Consider the following 12,853-nt stretch of genomic DNA (forward strand, 5'->3'; position numbering starts at 1 on the left):
AAATATGGCTATGAAATGGTAGCTAGGAATTTTCACGGCTGTTTTATTGCTTCAGTTCAGCGTTGTAGATGGAAAAGTGGCTCCAATCTTGGTGGAGACATTGGAAATAAAAGAAGCACTAAATTGGGTTAAGGAGAAAAGATGACCACCATGGATTCATTATCTGCTTAGTTAATGAAATTTGAAATTCAAAGCTGATAATTTCTCCATGGCATTATTATTAATGATTGTAGAATGTTAATTTCTGAACTTGGTTCGTTCAGCTAACAATGAAGTTGCTTAAAAAAAATTACATTCCTACATAAAAACATGACAATTTTTTGTTCTTTATAAATTTCATTCCCATGTAGATTAAAAAACAATTGATTAATTAAATATAGTAGCGTAACTACTAACAGTGCATAGCATGAAAAAATATAAATAGTAAGCACCTTCTGTAGAGTGTACTAAAAGAAAAAAAAAACACCTTCTATATATTCCATTATAAATAGTAAACAATTGTTATGATGGTCCATTTATTGAAAGTTCGTTTGGTAAGAATGTAAAAGAAAATGCAATATGTATAGGCCAATTTCTCCTCTAATAATACGAAATGGCCTTCCTTTTCGGATGGAGCTGATAAATGAAAGTTATGTGATGCTCCATTCTGTTAAAAGTAGTACTTCTTTCATTCACAATTAGTTTTGAACTTTTAACATATTGAATGCAGTTTTTAGGGTGAAGAGGTGTCAATGTTTGAGCTTTTTGGCCATTTCTGCAACATATTTACCCTGGTAAAAGGCTTGCTTAAGTTCAAGCTCCGTAGGCTCACGAGACCCATCTGCAGCATATGTCCCAGCACCATAAGGAGAGCCACCCTTTACCTCATTCATCTCAAACATTCCACTTCCGAATGTGTACCCAATAGGGACATATATCATACCATGATGTGCCAATTGAGTCACGGCTGTTAATCTGTAATGTAGATTAAAGGTTGAAAAAACACAATATAAGGTTAGAGTTCCATATTTGTAAACCAATATGATTGATTGGAAGTACAATATTAGATTGGTTCACTATTAAAGAGTTGACTCACGCAGTAAGCTCTTGGCCTCCCCCATGGAAACCAGTACTCCAAAATATACCAGCTGGTTTACCAGCAAGTGCTTGTTTTTCCCATAGTTGGTGAGTAGCCTCAAAGAAGGCTTTGCATTGAGCAGCCATTACACCAAAACGAGAAGGAAAGCCGAACACAAAGCCATCAGCCTCCGAAAGTTGTTCAGGCTTGATCTCTGGCACATCATCTGCCTTGGAAGGGGCCTTCATTTTTTGCAGTATCAAATTTGAGAGTGTTTCAGGTACCTGCTTTGATCTAAGCAAGTTAAACAAAGTTTTGTTCATGGTACTAAAGGGCCAATATTGAAAAGCATTCTACTTGGCTGTTAATTTTCTCTTTTATCACCCATAGTCACCTGCCAAAGTGTTGCTTCAACATCTTGGACAGCATTAGCACCTCGCTGGATCTCTCGCGCCATAGTCTCTACATGTCCATACAGAGAGTAGTACCTGGAAAAAAGAAATTAACATTCAAAACAAAGAATAAGGAAAAAGAAAATTGTAAATAAGGAAATAACTAATTTGCTTGAAAGCAAGAGAGACTCTTACACTATATAGATCTTTGTGGTAGTCATAGCTGTGGTTTTACGTGGGAGCTTGTTCTTAAACTTTCCTCTATTTCAAAACTGTGTATACCGAATCACTTGCTCCCTTTATTAAACAGTTGTGAAGATTGAAAAACTAGAAAATGTTTATATCCACGCATGTAACTCGAGGAGTAAACAATAAACACCATTGTTCTCGGCTTTGTGAAAACACAGTCCACAAAAACTCAAATCGTATCAAAATTCTTTAATGTAAATGCAAACACAACCTGAAGCTTCACATGAAGAAAGAAAGACCTTGTTTGCATAACACAAATATAAGAAAAAAAGAATCAAGAATATGTAGTCATCAGCTTAAAGGAAAATATTTTGGAAAAGGCTCATAGAAAAGGAAAAACACTCCCTACAGCTCTCACAAGAGAAATAACTTTTAAGAAAAGTATCAAAACTGACCTCAACACCCAGTTCAACTTATCTAGCCCTCACAAGCCGATCTAATTAAAAGCTAACAACATCCTCAACAATTTCAATAGTTGAGCAGTTGAGCGGTAATGGAAGCTCAATTTGTGGTATATCATTAGGAAAATTAAGTTGGTTTTCCATAAGGACATATCTCAATTTCATTTCACCAACCACTCTACTACTCAAATAGTAGGTGTAAAGCCTTAAAATTCAAGGTGTACGAATACACTTAAGTTTTAACTCTAACGAGCTCACAAACAAATCATTGCTTGGTGGGTTCTGAATTTTCGAATGAAAGAAATATGACTAAAACCAATTAAGACTAACCCGATTGAATACAGAACATTTTGGATTAGTCAAAATAGTAACCATGCATAAAATCAATATTCAATCAAATTCACCTCCACGATATACAGAAAAACAGAAACTTGAAAAGTCAAAAGGGATTCCCATCATCAACATTATTCAAAAATAAATAAGAAAAAGAAAGCAACACGGACGAAGAAGAAGAACAGCAAAACAGTATAGCCAAATTCAAACGATTGAAAAAAGACACACACACAACTAAAGCCAAAAGTGTGTAAGCAGCAAAAGAAAAAAGAAAGAGCCATGTATATATACAAATACAACAGAACACAGACGTACACACCTTCAGCGCCACGATCATAAAAAATGAGTCAATATCGAGATATAAGATCAAAAGGAGTAACTTTTAAGTAAAGAACAGAGAAGGAAAAGAACTCCAATGGCATGAAACATGAAGTTTGGCAGTGAGTCGGTGTGACACGTAGAAGAGAAGAGACAGACCCAATTCGACCTGGACTTGGGCCTGGGCCCGGATCAACAGAAAGATAAGCAAGACGTTATTGATGTAAATCCCGTAACGTGTCAACGTCTTATTTATTTATTTTATTTTATTTTTGCTAATGTGTCTTTTCAGTGATGAAGATGACAGTTGGGTTATGGAGTTTCAGTTTACGGGAGTAAGAGAATAATCAATTAAATTTGAGTTTAGTTGTCTGAATAAAGAAGGAAATATTGAGTTTTGATGGTTAACGAAGATTGAATTGAATTTCAGAAGGAAAATAAAGCTTTCACTATGATAATTTTATAAATACTCCTTATTTATAAAATTTTACCACTTACAAAATAATCAAAAAAGTATATTTCAAAGTTTGATTTGGAAAAATTTGTTGTTGTCATTTTCACTTCTCTTTCTCCCTCTCCTTCTCATCCCATCGTAGCCGCTCTCTCCGACCATCCACCTTCATGAATTAGCACCACATTCGATCAAGTTTTTCAGTTAAAATCTCATGAGTATGCATTACCACAACAAAGCTCATACCTAATAGCAATACTTTAAAATTTTACACATACTATGATTTTTCAAAATAATAAGTCTCACATACAACATTTGATACATTTTTTAGGTGAGCATTTGAGATCATGAGCTAATAAACTACAGCGAACTTTTGACTTTTGCTCAACATATAAGTAGTGAAATAGATCACATTGTAAAGATCGACTTTGATGTGCTAAACTAAAATCACTAAAAGAAAAAGGAAAAACGTGATAATTTTCCACCAAAAAAAAACTGCTATGTTTAGAAAGAAGCATAACCATTGTAGTAGCAACCAAGACAAGATTACGTAGCCTCAACTCTGCTCTAAATCCTCCGTCTATCATTTCTGTACTGTCCCAAACATCTAACCATCTACAACTCTCTTTTAGCACTCTCCTTTTGAAACTTGAATTACTTTCTCCAAAGCTGCACTCTTGTACATTCTGTGAATTGATCAAGTTCGTGAATCTTGTTAATCTTTGTCAACAAACGAAGACTCAGCAAGATCAATTGCACGAGCAAGACCAGCTGCTTTGTTTTCACATTCTCTCTGCTCGTCACCTGGATCGCTGTCAGCCACAATTCCAGCTCCAGCTTGAAGGTGAGCTACCCATTCTCGGCGTTTGTTTACATCCTTGTAGGAAAACATTGTATCATAACGAGTGCTTGTTGGGAAGACAATGGTTCTCAGAGCAAGGGCAATGTCCATGTCCCCGTTGAATGAAATGCCCCCAAATCCGCCACTGTATGCACCACGTCTTGTCACTTCTAGTTCATCAATTAGCTCCATGGCTTTCACCTAAATTTCAGCAGAGACAATGCAATTCAAGATAGAGACAAGGCTTTGCAAACACCACGATAATTTTCTTCTGAAAATCAACGTAAATTGCTGGATTATACAAGATTTAAAAATACATCAACTCATTGTGGCTTTGAAATCATTCTGAGAAAACATATCGGTGTCTTTGCAGGCCCTGTCATTATCTTTTATTTTTAAAGCATACATGTATGACTAGCAGTATGAGTAGGAGGGAAGAGAAATTTCAATCAAAACCTTTGGTGCTCCACTGACTGTGCCAACAGGCAAAGCCGCACGCAAAGCATCCCAGCTTGTTAAATCATCTAGTAACTCACCAGTAACCTGCATAATGAAATGAAATAAAATAAACCAATCAAACACAACTTGTTCTCAAGAGTATGATGTAGTGATATGAAGTAGCTACACACAACACATTCCATGTGCCACTTTCGCTATGTAACAAATCATGTGTAGAAATTCCTGTTCATCACAATCTATGTCATTTAGTAAGAGAGATAGGGGACTTACAGTGGAACTAATATGCATGACATGAGAGTACCGCTCAATATTCATGAGCTTTTCAACCTTGACAGAACCAGACTTTGAGACCTGCAGCAAAGTAGAGTACATGATTCCAGCTTCCACCAACAAATACAAATTCAAAGGAAATCATGCAGATAGTAAAAAGGAACGTTCTACTAGATACAGGATCAAAAAGATACTAGGTGTACAAGTAAATGATGTACCTAAAAGTTTTCTACTTTAATTGATAAAAAAAATAAGCAAAAGTACCTTCCCAACGTCATTCCTGCCCAAATCTACTAACATGATATGCTCTGCTCGTTGCTTTTCATCGTTCAAAAGCTGCTTTTCCAACATTAGGTCTTCTTTTGGTGTCTTGCCTCTTCTAATCGTCCCAGCAAGAGGCCGATTAGTAATTGTTCCCTATTGGAAAAAACAAGCAACGCTGGTCAAGATGCAGTTAGTAAAAAAGACAAAACAATATAATGAAAACCACAATAAACCAAATAATAAGACGAATGTTAATATTGTTGTAATGTTGTTACACAATAGGAGTTATATTGATGTAACTAAAAAAGAAAATCAGGGGAGTTAGGAGAGAAGAAAATCAGAGATACTAGACAATTCACTGGATCTATAAACTAACCTTCTTGACACGAGTGAGAATTTCAGGACTTGAAGCAACCAGAATACATCCTCTTGCCTGCTCGTTGTGGAGTAATGTTCATGTATCCTTATAAGGTCAATCTTAATAATAAACTATAAAAAACAAAAAAAAAAGTATGCAACAGAACAAGTAGTCAAACCTGCAAATAAGTCATATAAGGACTTGGGTTAACAATCCTTAGTGCTCTATACACTTCAAATGGATCTGCAAATGTTCTCCGTTCAAAACGCTGACTTAACACAATCTGGAATATATCACCAGCCAAGATGTGTTCTTTGGCTTGCAAAACAGCCTCCTTGTATTCCTCACTTGTCATGCTTGAGTTTTCCAGTTTAGGACCGAATTGGCGGGTGTGCAAATTTATTGAACCTGCAGGAAGCCTTGGGCTGAAATAGACAATAAAAATTACATATTTGAAAAAAAAAAACATCAAGAAGAATGAGAAGCTTTGCACTAGTAACCTAGCCCACCAGTGCCTAATCCAACCTTACACTTACACAGGCAAAAGTAAATATATAAATATTGGGAAAGAAATAAGGGTAAACAGGTAGACTTACGTGACAACATCATGTACTCTAGATACTAAAGCTTCCAATCTGTTCATTCCATCATTAAAGGCCTCATCAACTGAAGCATATCGATCTAATCTCACCCAATGAATAATATATGCTTTCTGAGGTCAATGTCAAACATATAAAGAATCACTTTCATACAAAGCTTCTAATCTCTTCTAATGAAAATTTATAACAGGTCAACAAGCAAGTGAATTCTCATATTTCTTCTAGTGGAGTACATATTGCTTCACATCAATACCACAGAGTAAAGCATAGAAGATATTGCTCGAAAAAAGCATGGAACAAAACTTCCCAAAAATCATTCAAATCTGCATGAATTTCTTTTGTATTTTCTGCTCCTTGACAATAAGTAATTGTTTAGAGAGTACAAGAAATCTAACATGAAATTTCAACAATTAAAAATGAAGGAATCGAAATGCATGAAACGGAAGATATTATAATGAAAGAACACTGAAAGAGATAATAAGTATAAAATACCTTCTCCACATGATCAAAAACAATCACATCATCATAAAGGCCTAGATGAACATCTGGAAGGTTTCTGTCATCCAGTGGAGCAGAAGAAAATGGTAGTTTTTTCTTCTCCGCATAACGCACTGTGTCATATGAGAAGTAACCAACCCACCCACCTAATCAAAGAGTAACCCCTCATTAAGTCCTCCATTGCCTTTAATATTGGAGACCAACGTATCTATATGACAAATACACTAAATAAAACTGAACTCAACCCAAAGTGTGCCGATTGAGAATAGCTAGAGCCAACACAAATGTGAAAAAATATGATCTGTGCATTTTAATTATACAATTAAGAGTAACAAAAACCAGAAAAGAAAAATATATACCCGAAATACCTAGCAATGTACTTTAGTTTCATGCCTACAATTAGATGACAGTGGCAGAATTTAATGCCTCAGAAAGATTGAAGGTTCAGCAAGAGGAAATAAATATCAAAGTAATTAATTTTTGTTTCCGTTATATATAATAATAAGCAACATAAAAGGTTTTCCATCTGGTGATCTTACCACAAAATGCTTCTGGGAGTTCATCAAGGAGCTGAGGTGTCCACCCTTCCATAATTCTACGAGGAACAGTCATTGGATCTTCCACGATCTCCTCCTTCCTACACCCTTCCTCATGGTCCATAATAGTTACCATATTCTCTTTCGCTACAATTTCGATGGTTGGCTGAGCTCCAACTACACTGTACCGCCCCTAAAAACGTTAAAGCATAAGAATTGAATGTCTACATTGGGGGAAAACAACACACACATACTTGAACAAGACTAAAATACTCTTACAATGCTAGAGGCCCGCAAGCCCGGCTCAACAGACTCAAAAAGAAAGCTTGGAGCATCTCTGTCATCCTCCTTAACCAAACATCGGTATGCAAGAACCGGAGTTAGATGATCCGAGAATATGGTTTGATACAGAGGAATTAAATTCCCCTTTTTAGAAGCTTCTAAAAATCGTTCTGACTGATCAACTGAATGAAATGAATCACAGCAATCAAAACCCATCATCGAAGAATAAAGAAAACAGTCAACATTGTTAACTTCAGTAAAAGTATCAAATACTAATATTTGTAACCAAAACCATTATATATTTTGCCTGATGATACAATTAAAAAAAAGTACAATCTTCAAAGTAATATATATATATATAGTCATTAATACAAGTTCTCAATCCAACTTCTAAGGAAAAAAAAAATATCAGAAACGCAAGTTCATCTTCATCAACCAGCCGGAACCAGAGAATGGTAACATAGATCACTTTGAAGACGAAGAAAGTTAAAGACCAAAAAAATAAAATTTTACCTGCTGAAAGTGATGATAACGCCATGCATCTGACTGTACGGGCACGCGAGCAAAAGCCGGTTCCAGTAAGAGCAAGTGAGCTGGAGACTGATCTGCCATTAAGGCTGACGGATACCAGCGATGGTAAACAAATGGCTGAAGTAAGCTGAGAAGATAGGGTTTCCATGGTGCGAAGGAAGGAGAAGATGGCGTTAGTTAATGGAGTTTGCTGAGTGAAAGAATGGCTTCTCTCCGGTCAGGTGGTGGTGGTAGTGGCTCTTCGAGCTCGAGTGGTTCAAACGATGAGATTTGACAGCCGTGATTTTGGGGCCACTAAGGTCCAATCAATGAGCCTAGGCCAGTTTCAACCAGCTAAGTCAATTGGGCTCCTTCTGGGCTCTTTCTCCAATCTATTTCCTGGGTCGGTTTGTGCTTTTTACAAAAATAACTATTTTTTTTTTTAAGATTGTTTTTTACATTTTCAAAATTAAAGTGGCGTTTGGTAACACTTTTTGAATGAGTTTTCTGTTTTTAAAAGTAGAAAAATGAAAATATTTTTCAAAAACATGTTCTATAAAACTTTTTTTGTTTTTCAATTTTATAATTAGAAATCAAAATTTTAAAAACAAAAAAAAAAATTACTTTCAATATTTTTTTAAACTATTTTTTTTCGTAATCAATCTTTTGGATTACGACCAGACCTGGACCGAATCTCCTCCCCACGGCCCTGGCGTTGAACCCGGCTTCTGATCCGAACCTGAATCCGACCTCGGACCTAGACCCGACTTAAATAAAATCAAAAAATAAAAATGAAAATGAACTTTACAGAACACACTTTTGTTTTCTGTTTTTAAAATTGATAAACAAAAATTGTTACAGAACGCATTTTTGTTTTTCAAAAATAAGGTGCCGTTTGATAACACTTTTTTAATCAGTTTTCTGTTTCTAAAATTGAAAAAGTGAAAATATTTTTCAAAAACATGTTCTATAAAACTGTTTTTACTTTTTCAATTTTTTAATTGAGAATCAAAATTTTAAAAACATAAAAAAATCACTTTCAATATTTTTATTACAGAACGCATTTTTGTTTTTCAAAAGCAAAAATTTTACTTTCATTTTGTGATTAAAAAATTAAAAAAACAAAAGTGTTACCAAACGGCACCTAAATTTTTTAAAAACAAAAATTTTACTTTCATTTTGTGATTAAAAAATTGAAAAATAAAAGTGTAAGTGTGCGTTTGGTAACAATTTTTTAATCAGTTTTTTATTTTTAAAATTAGAATACTGAAAATATTTTTAAAATCATACTTTATAAAACTATTTTTACTTTTTTAATTTTTTAATTAAGAATCTAAATTTTAAAAATTAAAAAAAAAAATCACTTTTAAATTTTTTTGAATTTTTTTTAATTAATATTTTAGACTCCGAATCTAACTTAGACTTTGGAAACTGAACCCAGACCCGACCCTAGACTTGGACTCGCCCCCGGACATAGCCTCAAACTCGACTTAAATAAAATCAACAAATAAAAATAAAAATAAAATTTACAGAATACAATTATATTTTTTGTTTTCAAAATTAAAAAATAAAAGTGGTTATAGAACACAGTTTTATTTTTCAATAACAAAAATTTAAAATAAAAATTTTACTTTTATTTTTGTAATTAAAAAATTTAAAAACAAAAGTATTCCCAAATACCACCTTAATTTTCAAAATTACTAAAATACTATAAAAGAAAATAAATAACTAAAGCAACTAAAAATAACTAGAACACCTAAACAACAAAAAGAGAATAATTATGGTGGCGTTTGGTAACACTTTTGTTTTTTAATTTTAAAAACAGAAAAATAAAAGTAGATTTTTTGTTTTTAAAATTTTGTTTTTTAAAAACAAAAATGTGTTCTATAACCACTTTTATTTTTAAATTTTAAAAACAGAAAACAAAAGTATGTTCTCTAACCACTTTTATTTTGTACTTTTAAAAACAAAAAAATAAAAATGTGTTTTGTAGTCATTTTTATTTTTTAATATTCAAAACAAAAAACATGAATTTCTTTTCTTTTTGCTTTTTTTAAATAAAAAAATTATGAATATTATTTTTATTTTTAAATAAATGTATAAAGATTAAAAATCAAATAAAAAACACTCATCAACATCTTAAAAAAACTGGTATTTTGAAATCACGAAACTCATTATTTATAACACAAAACCAACAAAAATCATAATAAAATATGAATTAATAGTTGTCCAATCTTGAAGAAAAATATTAAAAACCGACAAGAGTCATAACACCTACTTTCATGACCATGCAACACTTCCATTACATACTCACGTCCTGATAAGGCCGAATTTCTACACACTTCTTTAGATAGATATAATTGATTGTACTCCGCTCAAGCAAACAAAACTAATAACTCTCCAAACTCATTGTGTGAATTATCAAGAAGTAGATTATTTTTGTTGAATGGTGAAACATTTGAAGACATTATTTTATCTTGAAGAGCTTTGGAGACAAAATATATAATCAACAATAATAGTAACATGATATTATTATTGGACAAGCTTGTCTGCAAAAGGAAATATATAATCAACAATAATAGTAATATGATAGTAACAATAATAGTACATTACAGAGTTGGCTGTATTAAGAGCTGCAAGAGAACCAAACAACTCAATGGTATTAATTTGTTCCTTCTTATCCACTAGCTATATTAGAAAATCCTCTACTTACAAGCACAGGGAATCCATTGGACAAGCTTGTCTGCAAAAAAACACACGCACCCAATTATATTATTATTCATAAATGGTATATGATCATATTAAACCTTGTAAATTTTATAAAGAGAAAATAGTTTAGTAATTTACCATAACCATAGCAAAACTTTCCATGCCTGAAGATGAAACCTGAAATGTTTGGAAAAGGAAGTCCCTATAAGCTGCATTGTCTACAAAAATATTAGATGTTGAACCCTTAAGTCCCACAACTAACTTGGGCTTTTTCTCCAAACACAAAGTTGAATTCACACACTGTTTCAGTTCCATCTCCTGAAAGATTTGCTCAATTATGATAATAATTGCCTATGACATACTAGAGTGACGATGGAGGAGAGAACAAGGCTATTGTACTTATAAAAAGACCAAATGCTTAGTTGGTAAAATAGTAGTAATCATAAATTAATACCATCATATGCTCATAAATTTCAGTTGTCACATCAGAGTATGTATAAGAACAAGATTAAAACTCTTCACTGCAACTATTACAATCCCAATTGGCTCACTCCCATAAATCTCTCTACCCATCCAATCAGTATAATAACACTAGTTCAGATACTACAAACCAATACTACTGCTACTACAAATCATGCACTAATTCAGATACTACAAATCATGATCAAATTGATCATGATATCATCACTACCAGTACTACTACTAATCATGACCATCATCTCTACCAGTACTCCTCCTCACTACTACAAAATTGGGCTTTAGAGGCGGTTTTTAAGGGCTTTCAGCGTCGGTATTGGCGAAATTCGCTACCGACGCTATTCCGGGTGACGCTAAAGGGTTACAAACAACCGACGCCATAGGACCCCTATGGCGTCGGTTATTATGAAATAACCGACGCCATAGGGTCTTCCTATGGTTTTTTTTTTCAGCTTCCAATTTTGTATTTTAGCATAATTTATATATATTATTTTATTATTAATATAATTAAATTAAGTATAAATTATATATAATAACTATAAATACAAATTAAATTGAAAAGTTGAATAAATACACATCTACATTACTCTAAGTGTTTGTATATTAGCTATCTTTTTATTAATATTTTATATTATGTGTTTGTATTTTTGTAGTATATTAGTATATTTTTATAATTTTTTTTAATATATTAGTATCATTTTTGTAGTGTATTGTATTTTTGTAGATAAAGGGTTAAAATTTGCATGAAATTTTTTAAAAACTTTGAACATTATTAATAACTTTTGATCCGGTTGTCCGCTTGAGGCGATTTTTTTTTTTTTTTTGAACTTGGGTATTTTTTGTGTTTTATTTTGCTATTTTACTTAACATAAACTAATAGAATTCTTATTTTAAGTATTAGAATTAATGTTTATAATGTATTTGTTTTTTTTTTTTTTTTTGAAGAAAAGCGTGCATTATATAAGCATAAAACAGTTAGACCTGTCGATCATTACAGAAAATATAGTCGGGCAAGGAGGTCGGCAGCAAAGTACCAAACCTCTGAAGGGAAAAAGCCCACTTGGCCACATTATGTGCCGCAAAATTACTAAGTCTACTCACATGTTCATAACTACAACCGATAAAGGAGGGAGCAATTCTATTACAAAAGGAGACGTAGTTCTCAAGCTCCCAAGGGGAATCTTTCCCATTGAGGGCGTTGATCACTACCCTCGAATCACTCTCAACAATAATATAATGGAAACCAAGAGTCCTAGCCGCCTGTAAGGCCAAGCAGCACGCCGCAGCTTCCCCGCAGAGAGCATCAGCAAACTCCAACTTAGAAGTAGTCACCCCGATCACCTTGCCAACATGATCCCTTGCAACCACAGCTGCACACATGCTATCCATTCCTACTCTGATGTCACAGATCAGCTTCAACCAATCCTGAGGGGGAGGACGCCAAACATCGGACGGGCACAACTTGGGGCAAGGGAGTAAGTAAGCTTGGTGATCTGCAAAGGAAAAACGGATAGAGTCAATACATTTAAAAATATCAACAGAGCTATTGTTGTGTACCTTATCATTCCGCGTTTGCCAAATCTTGTCAATTATTATTGAAGCATACAGGAAGGCCTCGTCAGCATTAACGCCTTTGCTTTTTAGGTCCCACAAAAACTTGACCCAATCCCACATTCTAATACCAGTATCACAAATGGGGTAGATACCCCAAGGGGTTGACCTCCATAAACGATAGGCAAAGTCACAAGACAGGAAAAGATGCTCCATGGTTTCGATTGTTGCTCCACACAACGGGCATCTGTCATCCTCAATAGGAAATTTTCTTGCTATGATCTCACGGACAGGGAGA

At 33.8% G+C, this 12,853-nt stretch overlaps 3 protein-coding genes across 6 annotated transcripts; all 3 read right to left on the minus strand.

Annotated features, from left to right (window-relative positions):
- Positions 1–447: 447 nt before the first annotated feature.
- LOC115718897 (probable NAD(P)H dehydrogenase (quinone) FQR1-like 3) lies at positions 448–3,088 on the minus strand. Of its 3 annotated transcripts, none has more exons than XM_030647706.2 (5): positions 2,752–3,088; positions 1,645–1,721; positions 1,452–1,545; positions 1,076–1,341; positions 448–954 (listed from the first exon to the last, which is right to left on the minus strand). In XM_030647706.2, exons 2-5 carry the CDS (start codon positions 1,668–1,670, stop codon positions 729–731), a joined length of 612 nt encoding a protein of 203 aa, XP_030503566.1. In that variant the 5' UTR covers positions 1,671–1,721; positions 2,752–3,088; the 3' UTR covers positions 448–728. The 3 variants fall into 3 exon arrangements, with proteins under 3 accessions (XP_030503566.1, XP_030503567.1, XP_030503565.1); XM_030647707.2 differs by having other exon boundaries at positions 1,645–1,746; positions 2,752–3,087; XM_030647705.2 differs by having other exon boundaries at positions 1,645–1,937; positions 2,752–3,086.
- Positions 3,089–3,457: 369 nt separating this feature from the next.
- LOC115718896 (anthranilate synthase alpha subunit 2, chloroplastic) lies at positions 3,458–8,206 on the minus strand. 2 transcript variants are annotated; one of them, XM_030647703.2, is made up of 11 exons: positions 7,822–8,206; positions 7,306–7,490; positions 7,030–7,219; positions 6,485–6,636; positions 5,990–6,105; positions 5,572–5,818; positions 5,412–5,468; positions 5,036–5,188; positions 4,772–4,852; positions 4,499–4,585; positions 3,458–4,243 (listed from the first exon to the last, which is right to left on the minus strand). In XM_030647703.2, the coding sequence occupies exons 1-11, from the start codon at positions 7,985–7,987 to the stop codon at positions 3,917–3,919; spliced, it is 1,761 nt and encodes a 586-aa protein (XP_030503563.2). In that variant the 5' UTR covers positions 7,988–8,206; the 3' UTR covers positions 3,458–3,916. The 2 variants fall into 2 exon arrangements, with proteins under 2 accessions (XP_030503563.2, XP_030503564.2); XM_030647704.2 differs by lacking the exon at positions 7,822–8,206 and having other exon boundaries at positions 7,030–7,208.
- Positions 8,207–10,312: 2,106 nt separating this feature from the next.
- Positions 10,313–11,260, minus strand: LOC115718531 (bark storage protein A-like). Its single transcript, XM_061110671.1, has 2 exons — positions 10,666–11,260; positions 10,313–10,561 (listed from the first exon to the last, which is right to left on the minus strand). The coding sequence occupies exons 1-2, from the start codon at positions 10,840–10,842 to the stop codon at positions 10,496–10,498; spliced, it is 243 nt and encodes an 80-aa protein (XP_060966654.1). The 5' UTR covers positions 10,843–11,260; the 3' UTR covers positions 10,313–10,495.
- Between the last annotated feature and the right edge of the window lie 1,593 nt (positions 11,261–12,853).

The sequence above is a fragment of the Cannabis sativa genome, chromosome 2, assembly GCF_029168945.1.
Source record: "Cannabis sativa cultivar Pink pepper isolate KNU-18-1 chromosome 2, ASM2916894v1, whole genome shotgun sequence".
NCBI lineage: Eukaryota > Viridiplantae > Streptophyta > Magnoliopsida > Rosales > Cannabaceae > Cannabis > Cannabis sativa.